This window comes from Haliotis rubra, unplaced genomic scaffold (genome assembly GCF_003918875.1).
Source record: "Haliotis rubra isolate DU_JTF1 unplaced genomic scaffold, ASM391887v1 Scf161, whole genome shotgun sequence".
NCBI lineage: Eukaryota > Metazoa > Mollusca > Gastropoda > Lepetellida > Haliotidae > Haliotis > Haliotis rubra.
In genome coordinates this window covers 1161841-1174682 of record NW_025765570.1, presented here as the reverse complement: position 1 = coordinate 1174682, position 12842 = coordinate 1161841, and the positions used below count along the sequence as shown (strand labels likewise).

Below are 12842 nucleotides of genomic sequence, written 5' to 3'. Positions count from 1 at the left end.
TCTAGAAGGGCTACATTACCAGTGGAAAGTACTCCCATTCGGAATATCATCAGCCCCCTGGCTATTCACGAGGATAACGAAACCGATTATCAAATTTCTACATCGTCAAGGGCTACGCAGTGCGTTTTACCTCGACGATGGGATACAAGTAGATCAAGATCCACTCGTCTCAAACTACAGTTAAATTACATCATAAAGCTACTAACACAACTAGGTTGGTTAGTAAACTTTTAAGTCGGACCTAGTACCATCGCCAAGATCTGCAGTTCCTAGGTATTCGATTCATCACAAATCGCACCGTATTTTGGTACCAGAAGACCGTTGGCTCAAGATACAGCAGACCATTCCACCAGCTCTACTCTCTCCGCTACCACTGCGACAATGGCAGAGCCTACTAGGTCTTCTCACATCAGCCCAAGACATGACTGTCACAGGCAGATTACAGTTACGCCCCCTACAGGTCTCATCAGCACATCTCAACGATGTACAACCATTCAGTCTACGAAACATCTCAGACCGCATCTACTATGGTGGACCAAGAAATCGAATGTCTGCGCGAAGGGATTTGTTTAGCAGAGCAGGAATACAAAACCCATCTGTATGTAGACGCGTCACTCAAGGTTGGGGAGCTCATCTCACCAACCACACGATATCAGGGTTATGGAATCAGCAAGAATGCAAACTCCATATAAACAGTCTAGAAATGAAAGCTGTAATCAACGCCATTCTACATTGGAGCACATTTCTACAAAATCGCCTAATGATCCATACAGACAATTCGACAGTGGCGTTCTACATAAACAAGCAAGGCTCAACGAGATCGATGAACCTTTTGAACCTAAGCTTTCAACTGTTCGATTTAATACAAGATCTAAATCTACATGTCAGAGCAGTGCACATTCCCGAGCCAGAAATATACTAGCAGACGCTCTCTCGGCCTCATCTACCATCACCGACAGAGTGAATGATCAACAGGAAATTTTTGCACAGATAATCAAGCAATTAGGAGCTGCCCGTAATAGACCTATTCGCCACGCCGATTCAACAATCAGCTACCGACATTCGTGTCACCAGTCCCAGACCCCAAGCTTGGGCAACGGACGCTCTAAGTCTATCATGGGAAGGCCTCAATCGTCTGCGCGTTTCCGCCGCCAGCAATAATACCTCAAGTATTACAGAAAATCAGACAAACACAGAGCCTACAACTCACTTTGGTCAGCCCTACTGGCGGCCAGAACGTGGTTTCCATACTAATTCAAGAAATCGGTCAACCAACACTGGAGCTACCTGCGCCAAACCTGTTAATTCATCCTCACACCAAACAAGTGCACGGAAACCCAGCAATGTTCCAACTACACGTATGGACTGTATACAAATGTGTTTAAACAAGAGAGGATATTCTGCCAGGGCGGCAAAAGCAGTCACGCTTGCCTTTACGTTACTCAACTCGTGGCTTGTACGACGACAAGTGGCACAGTTTCGAAAATTATGCAACAAAGAAAGGGTTTACAGCAAGAGAGGCTTCACAACCTCAAGTGGCAGACTATTTGTGTTACCTACGCCAAAACAAACATTTAAAAGGTTCAACGATATCAACATATCTTGCAGCTTTAGTTCTGTAATCACCATGAGAACGGGTGTCAAATTGACAAGATCTCCAGAGTTACTGGCCTTACTACGAGCTTTCCGATTGGAGGACCAAAGCGAAGTTCCACGCCCAGCTTGGGATCTGAATGTAGTATTACAACACCTCACGAGTGAGGTCTATGAACCTTTGGAATCGACAAACTTTGAATTTCTCTCACAGAAAACACTGTTTCTGCTATCGCTAGCCACAGCAGCAAGAATGTCTGAAATTCACGCTCTGGATTACGAGAGGATACAGTTTGATGACAATCATAACACAGCGCACCTCGGATTAAGATGGGATTTCATCGCAAAAAATCAACTGCCAGGTCAACCAGACAGATTATTCCACATCCCGGCGCTATCCTCTATTCTCGGATCAGAAGATACACAAGACCTATCACTGTGTCCGGTAAGAGCGCTCAAAGTTTATTTACGACGATCCAAAACAAGGAGAAGATTTCTCAAACGTTTATTCATCCCCTTATCGCCTACGAATCAAACAGAAGTGTCACGGACCACAATATCTATTTGGATAAGGACTGTCATTCTCCGTGCCTACAAGGCAGCAGGCTTGGACCCACCAACAGCATCAAATCCACATGAGATCAGGGCACTGGCCTCTACCCTCGCCCTACACGGTAACTGTTCCTTGAACACGATTATGGAAGGATGCTATTGGAAATCTAACATGGTATTTGCTAATCACTACCTGAGAGACATCACTACAGAAGATGTCTCTGGCATTCACCATTTCGGACCACTGGTCCTCGCTCAGCAACTGACAGTCCCTCGTGGCGTTAAAATATTATCCTCACAAGATTAATATGTATTTTATACATACTCATCTAGCTTATAACTCTGACGGAGTTTTAGGGCTATGTATATATGTTCAGCTTAAGTATTCAACCTTAAGCATATACTTTGGTATAGTCAATTTCAGTGCCTCTATCAGAGTCACCTATATATATATATATAATTTATATGTATTGTTCAATATATTCATAATGTAATTCCCTTTAATGGCTTTATATAACCTATGGTTTCTTTATACAGGAAACATCCTAAATCTAAGCCTTCATGAAAGTTCCGTGTGGGATATTTACAGTATATCTATACAAAATCACTAATTATAAATCCAAAGTATTCTGTTACCCACCTCCGCTCGTAGGATGCTACAAGCAAAAGAGAGCATGAGTCAGGATAAGGAAAAATATGTAATTTTAGAGTAAAATTGATATTTTATACTTATCCTGACTCATGAGGTTATCCTCCCATCCTCCCCACATAACACTTTGGATTTCCTGTAAATTCAAGTGTTGGGCTCGCTAAATCAGGAGAGAGTGGAGCACATGGCCAGAGGGTGGCGACACCTTTCCCGCCAGGGGAAGCAAAGGGGGAGCAACTCGTGGTGAGTACCAATTAGTGATTTTATTTTGAAGGGAGCTTCAAATAAGGAGATACAAGTGTTCCACTATGTTCGCAAGAAGAAGAAGACAAGCAAAAGAGCATGAGTCAGGATAAGTATAAAATATCAATTTTACTCTAAAAATTACATTTTTGACAGCTGGATGTCTTCCGCTCTCTCAGTCCCTCGAATCTGAAATGTTTCAGTCACATAAAACAGAAACAGTAATTACAATTTAAGGGATAAGCTTTTCCTTGATGCTCTGCAGGACATTTACCTGTCCTCCATGTTTGATGGTCACACAATCTGTATCCTTTCTGACTTGTCGTTTCAGCTCAATCCCATCCCTACATTCAGCCCCCGGCGGAGAGCAGAGGCAGAGGAGACGCAGGAGGTCTGTTGCCTAGTTACTGACTTAATATATTAATATACACCAGGAAAATGTCAAGCAATAACCCTTCCTATTTACCTAAATCCTTTGTGTCTGGGGCGGTGGGGTTACCAAGTGGTTAAAGCGTTCGCTGGTCACCCCGAAGACCTGGGTTTGATTCCCCACATGGGTACGTTGTGTGTGGCCCATTTCCTGGTGTCTCCCTGACGTGATATTGCTGGAATATTGCTAAAAGCGGCGTAAAACTAAACTCACTCACTCCTTCGTGTCCACGCATTTGTAATGGTTACAGGTGACACTGATATCATGGTGATAGATATGTACCTGACCACAGATACACTTCCACAACACTCAATGTTCAACCAGATGGCTGCATGTATGCGTTCTATATGATCCAAACAGAAGGAGCACTCTGAGAACTATTGACCACAGAAACTTTCACTTTTTCAGTTGTCAGTGTGACTATATAACTTGATTTGTAAACAAATGTGTTTTGACTGACAAATTTGGCACAAATTTTAGAAATGAAAACAATGCAGGGTACAATGATTAGCAGATTTTAGTTTTTTATTTAAATATAAAAAACCTGACTTACTTTCTGTAAAAATATTCAATTGTTTAAAAAAACTAACTTAAGCCCTGGGATAGGTCACAAGTAACAAACACCGACAGTTGACCAAATGCTGTCAGCGACAAGTATTGTGCTAAAAAGAATTTAAATGAAAATTTGAATGTTTTCAAAGTAAGATTAATCAGCATTTGTGAGGTCTGTATTAACTCACACATTCTGTTTCAGACGTAGCAAGTCTCCAGGCGGCAAGAGGCCTCCGGAGGAGCTGAGGAAGTACATCGAGTACGTATTCTAGGGGTTGCGTTCATCCCAGACCAACACTCGTACAGCCATTGAGCTAATCAGTTGCATATGTAGCAGCACGGTTGTGGATGCTATTTCACACTGTTTTCACACTGAGCATGATACCGTTAAAAAGTAACAAACAATGTTTCCTCTCAGTTGCAGACCGTTTTATGTACAACATTGTCTCTCTTGTATAAAATCTATCATGAGTAGGTCCACACAAAATACATTCACAAATGATGGTTCACTTTGATGCCTTGTAATAAGACTGCTGATGTTTCAGATACGGACTGGTGGACACGCAGGGCATGTCCGAAGACCAGATGCGCGAGATCACATACACGAAAATAGAGTGAGTACACCTTGACTGTGAACAAAGATGGAGTCAGCCATGACATGGAAATATCTCTTTCACTGAACACAGCTTCCTAACAGGCACATTTATGCTCAGAAGACCAAAAATGAAACTGTGACTTAAAATCTTTTGTTGATTCAGGCAGTATAGTATGTTACCATTAACGTTCTCACAACTTGAACCACCAGGCTGTCCCAACATCCCCTAAAGTATGGTCATGCCACAGGCCTTGGTTTGAATGGGCTCCGTTCATGAGTGCCCGCCTCTCTATTGATGGAATATTGAAATTATGGAGTGAGGGCAACTCACTCAGTCACGTGTATTGGGACACTGATGTGATATTGTGACACGGATGCATCAACTAGAATGGTTACATTTCTTTGATTAAATCATTATTCTGTTTGGTGACAACAGATATTTGAGGACAACAGGGAACATGTTTTGAATTGTACGTTGCATTATTTTTTAAACAAAATGTTTGGATGAAAGGGAACTGACTGATGCTTGGTGAATGTTGTTTCATTGGGGGTTGATGCAGAGCAATGTTTCACATTACAGACGTTCAAACTGCCATTGAGGAAGATCTGTTAGTTAAAGGGAGATAACTTCTGTAGCAAGTGAAACAGATTTGTTGTGACATTTATTTCAGAACCAAAGCTGAACCTTTTAAGATCAAATACTCCCCCAAGACCCGACAGAAGATGCGAGCAGCGAGAAGGAAAAGCTTTGGGTAAGTGGAGGTGACTCGGAGAAACAAGAATACAGACAGGGAGCAGTATGTAGAAACATAGTAATGATCCATAGAACAGATCAGAAATCAAGTGAAGTGTAAATGGACTTAAAGTTTCATTCACATCAGTGAAACATCCTATATCCTATAATTCTTGAAATTCTTTGAGCATCTTTTTTCTGGGTCTCTTGTGACACAACCAACAATTTGCTGTTAAGAATTACAGCAGTTTCCCTTGCAAGAAATCTGCTATGGTGGGTTAGGACAATAGATTCATCTTCAGTAAGTTTGTTGATGCCATGCCTGTTCTTCCCCTGAGTGGTAAACATCTGAGGCATGCTTCAGCTCAGCCTTTGCTCTCACTCACCGTGTAATGTTACCAGCCATGTTTATCGAGGGTTGTTGTTCATCCGAGTATTTCCAAGTTGTTCAGTTGTATGTCACGATCAGAAGTCTCCTGATCTGGAGCATGTGATCTTCTCCTGGACCCAAATTCTTGAAAACAACTGAAGTCTGAGTTTTGGCTTAAGTTGGGGTGTTTACTGAAATTTAATAGAAAATCCACCAATTTTCCCCAAATAAACTGAAATTGATATTAAACTTGGTGAACAGTTTGAGTTGGTAGATGGTTTAATAAAGTTTTTTTAGGTTTCTTATTTTTTAAACTTATCCTATCTCACGACTTGCACCTCTCTCTCTTGCTTCGACTTTTAGTGGAACGACTGTAAACTTTTTTTCATAGGCCTCCTTGTCCATTCGCCCGTGCACTCCATGCTGCTCTCCTTAATTAGCTTCCTAGTTCCTAATAAGCTTGCAGCAAGCTCCACTAATTGCCCACGTGACTACCTTGAATGATCATTCTCTTTCTTGTCGCACGACTGTGCGGACGTGCTGTATATTAGGGACATTATTTCACCCTAACATCATGGGGAAAACTGATAATCAGTCAAGGAAAAGGAAAGTTTGTGCTCAATGCAAGACGAATTATTCGTCCCTCGACCCTCACTCGTCTTGCAGTGACTGTATTGGACAATGTAACTGGGACAAACGATGTGGCAAGTGTAATTCACTAAAAGATGAGGATTTTAAGTCCTACCTTCGTGTTTGCTCCCGGAGAATCGCCGATAGGGACAGGAAATCAACAGAATCTGATCCCACTCCCGCCAAACATATCAAGTTACAGCGACAGAAATTCGTACCTTCACGCAAGAGAGCGACGTCTGTGGTTCAAGAGGATTTTATGGACGCTTCATCAGATTCTTACTTATCTGAGGATGTTCGGCACCTATTACGTATGCATCAATCACCTCCTTCCATAGCATCAGATCACTTGCGGTCGGTTGTGATCGATAATTCTTAGTTGCCTGTCCCATTTACACTTCCAGGGCACCTTAGATCGACACTATCATCATCCAGATCATCGGTACATATCCCCTCAACTGTCTCAGTTTGTTTGTGGCCTGGCCAACCGCGTTCAACCAGCCAACTGTATCCCCACAGTTCATTGAACCAGAAGGAGCTGGCTACAACAGCGTCGCCGGGGGACGTTCATCATGAATCAACACTTCAGGTTTCGTCACCTAATCGCCGATCCAGATTGCCACATCATACTAGATCACCACAACGATCTAGATCACCTTCACGATCCAGATCACCATCACAAGCCCGATCTAGATCAAGGTGCCGATCAAGATCACCGGATCGATCCAGAGCACAACTACGATCCACATCACCGGATCAATCCAGATCACCTAACCGATCCAGATCACCAAACGGGTCCAGATCACAACTTCGAATCAGATGACCGGTCAGATCCAGATCACCTAGCCGATCCAGATCACTGAACCGATCCAGATCACTGAACCGATCCAGATCACAACATCGAAGTAGATCATCAGACCGATCCAGATCACCTAATCGATCCAGATCACCGAATGGATCCAGATCTCAACTTTGAATCAGATCACCCGAACGATCCTGATCACCGAATGGATCCAGATCACAACCTCGAATTAGATCACCGGACCGATCTAGGTCACTTAACCGATCCAGATCACAACATCGAAGTAGATCGCCAGACCAATCCAGATCACCGGACCGATCCAGATCACAACATCAAAGTAGATCACCTAACCGATCCAGATCACCAAATCAAGCCAGATCGCAACTGCAAACCAGATCACCGATTCGATCTAGATGGTTGAACCAGAGCTCCAATCAGAACCAGATCACCAACTAGAACTACAGCGACCCGGACTAGTTCTTCATATCATACCGGATCACCTAGCCATACTAGGGAATCCAGATCACCGGCTTACCAACCTACCTCGGTACTTACCATGTCGAGATCTCGATACAGTTCCTCTGACCAACGTTTGGGTGATCATTGCTCTGATACCACTAATAGGCCTACAGTCTCTTATGATGTTCTGTCTACACGCTCTGAGAATCCTTCAACTCGCTTTAGGATCATCGCTGAGTCATGGGAACCTGATAACACTCCTACAGCGACTCCGGATCTAAATATGATGATCAGGGCCATAACCACAGCCTGGAACCAAATACAGCCTTCTATTCCAGCCCATCCGGCCTCGGTAGCTCCTGGCTCTTCATCTGGTTCGCCTCCTGAGATTGATCAAGTCCAAATAGCCGTGCCTGCATCTCCCGCTCACTCTGAGTTATCTATCCCCGGGGGTAGCTTTGCAGCAGTTGAGACACCTCAGGTACTCCTTTGGATTGTTGAGAAGCTCCAACTTCCCTTGAGTACTTCAGCAGATGACCTGGATCACTCTTATACTCTTAGGAACCGGGATTGGTCTACCATCACCCTACCACCTCGACCTTGTATTCTGAAATTAACCAGTACACTAAATGATGGTTTCAAGAGCCTGAAACGAATTAAGGACGGATTCTCTGCTCCCAGATATAATCCTTCTGGACCCCTTAACATCTCTTCATGGGAGGAGCGATTTAAAACAGAACTGTTTTGCCAGCTTTGGTTTACTGACTCCCTCTTCCATGGTAGCATACAAGAAGTATCTAATAAAGTTGATAAAGAAACCTGCTTTCATGTCTCGATTGAACTGTTAAAGATACAGAAGTCACAGCTCCAGGACTCATTAAAACAGCGTCGAACTGCACAGTTCACCCCTACCAATCCGGATTTACGCAATCTTTTTTGTGGCAGAGGAAACAGATCTGGCCGTGGTGGTTCCTTCTGTTGCCCCCCCCCCCAGGACCAACTCTGGCCCAGGGACCAGTGACGGCATCCGTACGTCACCAATCTGCTACTTCACGGCTATCAGCCAGCCTGGGATCTGTCCGTCGTCCTTCGTCATATGATTTCTACAGATTATGAACCTTTAGAAGACAAGGACTTCAAACAAGTGACATTCAAGACATTCTTCCTGGTAGCTTTGGCTACAACTGCTCGTATATCTGAACTGCATGCGCATGATGTCAATCAGGTGCGGTTCGAACGGAAGAAGCATGGCAAGGCTTTCCTGGGTCTCCGCTGGGACTTCATTGCGAAAAACCAACTGCCAGGGCAACCGGACCGGATGTGCCGTTGTCCACCATTCTTGGGCCTGATGTAGATTTGCCACTCTGCCCTGTTAGGGCTTTACACGTTTACCTTGCTGCCCCCAAGGATCGTCGACGGCTACAGAAGCGCCTCTTCATGCCCTTGTCGACCCCTTCAAGAACTGAGGTTTCCCTGACCACATTGGCCTTCTGGATGCATGCCACGATCCTGCGAGCCTACACCGTTGCAGGGTTGCCTCCTCCAGCTGCTTCCAATCCTCATGAGACTCATGCACTAGCCTCGACGATGGCCCTCCATAGCAACTGTTCCTTGACCGCTATCATGGAAGGATGCTTCTGGTGTTCTGATACAGTCTTCTCTTCACATTACCTGCGAGACGTGTCTGTCACGGATGTCCAGGGACTACACCAGTTCGGACCTCTTGTACTGGCTCAGCAGCTTACATCGGCCCAACAACGCAGATGAGGGACGGTTCCGCATTCGCGTTACTACTTCCTTGTATATACTGAATAAAAGTTGGATCTCAACCTTTTGTTCTCATTATATGGGTTTAAAAACTACTTCACTTGGCCTCCATCATACCAAGGCATAGGAAAACGGCCACCTAGCGTGGCCCTACCGACCTGAGGCACAATCAGTATGACAATGCAGAGGTGTTCGACATTCACGCTTACTGACCTCTACTCCACGGAGCAATTACGTCAGTGAAGTGTGACACTCCCAAATTCCAGTGGATTTTTTGCGTTCTGCCTCCAAAGTTACTGGGCACATCCTTTGACTAAGCTTAGGCAAAGGAGTGAGGGTCAATTTGATGCTGCCCGGAACTGAACGTTAAACCTTGGAGATGCCGAGTTGTGTTTCTCTTTCACCCACCCGTCTGGGGGACCTTCTTGAAGCAGGGTCTTGCCAGATTCTAGTCGCAAGACTTTAATTACGGGGGTACCTTGTAAATCGTGGCCAGGCGAGGCCTACTTACCGAGTTGCGTCCCTTGTCTTGTACAAGGTTGCGGACGAATACCACATCGCTCGGGAGTCGTTGTGCTTAATAAGCCAAGGGGTTCCGGAGAACCCACTACAAGCATAGGAGTTGCGTGCATGCGTAACAGGCCTCCCTTGTACATCGCTATCTACGGTTGTCATCAGTCCACACAGCTCCAAGACCACCTGTTTGCACTGTCCAGACAGAAGGGTAATCTGCGGCCCGCCGTCCAACCGAGGGATAAGTGCAAGTTGTGAGATAGGATAACTTTAAAAATTTGGAAAATTTGAATATAAATTGTATATTTATATACTTATCCTATCTCACGCGATGGATGCCCGCCCGGCCTCCCCACTACTCAGATTACAACGATGGCTCCAAGATGAGAATGATCATTCAAGGTAGTCACGTGGGCAATTAGTGGAGCTTGCTGCAAGCTTTATTAGGAACTAGGAAGCTAATTAAGGAGAGTAGCATGGAGTGCACGGGCAAATGGACAAGGAGGCCTATGGAAAAAAGTTTACAGTCGTTCCACTAAAAGTCGAAGCAAGAGAGAGAGGTGCAAGTCATGAGATAGGATAAGTATATAAATGTACAATTTATATTAAAATTTCCAATTTTTGAGAACTGAGTTAGAAACTCAGCTTGTTCAAATTGTCAAACTTGGTTTGAAATTGATAAAAAAATTAATTTTGTTTTGAGAAATCACAGCCAATGTTCCAAGTTGTGATGATCTGTTCACAGTGAGTCTGACCGAAACTCCCAGGCTGGGCTATCAGACAAGGGCAGTGTGACGCAGTACCATTTGTCTGGCAGAGAGAATACACAAAACAGACATAGTGGTTACTATGACAACTACTCAAATTCTGAAAACAACAGGTGAGCATGCTCAGAGAAGATTGCTTTGAGATAGTTTCATGGATTGTTGTGATTGGTCTTGGATTATTGTGATGGAGACTATGGTGATCTATATATTCCCCTGTGGCCTGTATGAATATCTGTATATTCCCCAGTTCTCGGCAGCGAGACAGTTACGGCCAGGTGCAATCTTCCCCTGTGGTTCACATGCAGGATATGCAGATGGCGCCTGTTGTTCGGACAAGGGTGAGATCATGTTGGAGATTGTTGTGTGCAAATAAAGTGATTGTTTTCTTTCTGTCCAGATGCATATTTGGAGCTGTTTCATTAGAAAGGAAACATGGCAAACTAGCTCTGTGACAGTAAAATACTGATAGGCATTTTTTATATGAGTTAGTTGATTGCAAACTGATGATTTCTTGTAATGTTCAGAACTCTCACCAAATCAACATGGACGTGAGTCAACACAGTCAGCACAGTAGTCACAGTCAGCAGTCACGCCACCACTACCACAGAGAGGAGCGCAACAGTGTGTACCAGGTATGTGTAGTGTGTACCACATATGTGTCCTGTGTAGCGTGTACCATGTATGTGTCCTGTGTATGTTGTGTCCCAGGTATGTGTCCTGTGTAGTGTGTACCACATATGTGTCCTGTGTAGCATGTACCACGTATGTGTCCTGTGTAGTGTGTACCACGTATGTGTCCTGTGTAGCATGTACCAGGTATGTGTCCTGTGTAGTGTGTACCACATATGTGTCCTGTGTAGTATGTACCAGGTATGTGTCCTGTGTAGTGTGTACCAGGTATGTGTCCTGTGTAGTGTGTACCACGTATGTGTCCTGTGTAGTGTGTACCAGGTATGTGTCCTGTGTAGTGTGTACCACATATGTGTCCTGTGTAGCATGTACCAGGTATGTGTCCTGTGTAGTGTATACCAGGTATGTGTCCTGTGTAGTGTGTACCAGGTATGTGTCCTGTGTAGCATGTACCAGGTATGTGTCCTGTGTAGTGTATACCACGTATCTGTCCTGTATAGTGTGTACCACGTATGTGTCCTGTGTAGTGTGTACCACGTATGTGTCCTGTGTAGCATGTACCAGGTATGTGTCCTGTATAGTGTATACCACGTGTATCCTGTGTAGTGTGTACCAGGTATGTGTCCTGTGTAGTGTGTACCAGGTGTGTGTCCTGTAGTGTGTGTACCACGTATGTGTCCTGTGTGTAGTGTGTACCAGGTATGTGTCCTGTGTAGTGTGTACCAGGTATGTGTCCTGTGTAGTGTGTACCAGGTATGTGTCCTGTGTAGTGTGTACCACATATGTGTCCTGTGTGTAGTGTATACCAGGTATGTGTCCTGTGTAGTGTGTACCACGTATGTGTCCTGTGTAGTGTGTACCAGGTATGTGTCCTGTGTAGTGTATACCACGTATGTGTCCTGTATAGTGTGTACCACGTATGTGTCCTGTGTAGTGTGTACCACGTATGTGTCCTGTGTAGTGTGTACCACGTATGTGTCCTGTGTAGTGTGTACCAGGTATGTGTCCTGTATAGTGTGTACCAGGTATGTGTCCTGTGTAGTGTATACCAGGTATGTGTCCTGTGTAGTGTGTACCAGGTATGTGTCCTGTGTAGTGTGTACCATGTATGTGTCCTGTGTAGTGTGTACCAGGTATGTGTCCTGTGTAGTGTGTACCAGGTATGTGTCCTGTGTAGTGTGTACCAGGTATGTGTCCTGTGTAGTGTGTACCAGGTATGTGTCCTGTGTAGTGTGTACCAGGTATGTGTCCTGTGTAGTGTGTACCAGGTATGTGTCCTGTGTAGTGTGTACCACATATGTGTCCTGTGTAGTGTGTACCATATATATGTACTGTGTAGCTTATACCACATATGTGTCATGTGTAGCATGTACCAGGTATGTGTCCTGTGTAGTGTGTACCACGTATGTGTCCTGTGTAGCGTATACAACATATGTGTCCTGTGTAGGGTGTACCATATATATGTGTACTGTGTATTGTGCACCACATGTGTCCTGTGTAGCGTATACCACATATGTGTCCTGACTGTGTATGTGTGTACCACATATGTGTCCTGAC

At 44.4% G+C, this 12842-nt stretch overlaps 1 protein-coding gene across 2 annotated transcripts in view; it reads left to right on the top strand.

Moving 5' to 3' along the window:
* LOC124271558 (band 4.1-like protein 4A) overlaps positions 1 to 12842 on the top strand; it is a 112933-nt gene that overhangs the window by 99178 nt on the left and 913 nt on the right. Inside the window, exons 19-25 of one of the 2 annotated variants that reach the window (XM_046706696.1) lie at positions 3369 to 3428; positions 4222 to 4278; positions 4565 to 4633; positions 5286 to 5366; positions 10634 to 10768; positions 10903 to 10993; positions 11180 to 11294. In XM_046706696.1, the coding sequence (XP_046562652.1) occupies positions 3369 to 3428; positions 4222 to 4278; positions 4565 to 4633; positions 5286 to 5366; positions 10634 to 10768; positions 10903 to 10993; positions 11180 to 11294 (608 nt within the window). Of the gene's footprint in view, positions 1 to 3368; positions 3429 to 4221; positions 4279 to 4564; positions 4634 to 5285; positions 5371 to 10633; positions 10769 to 10902; positions 10994 to 11179; positions 11295 to 12842 lie in introns of those variants that run through there. The other variant, XM_046706697.1, reaches the window with a different exon arrangement.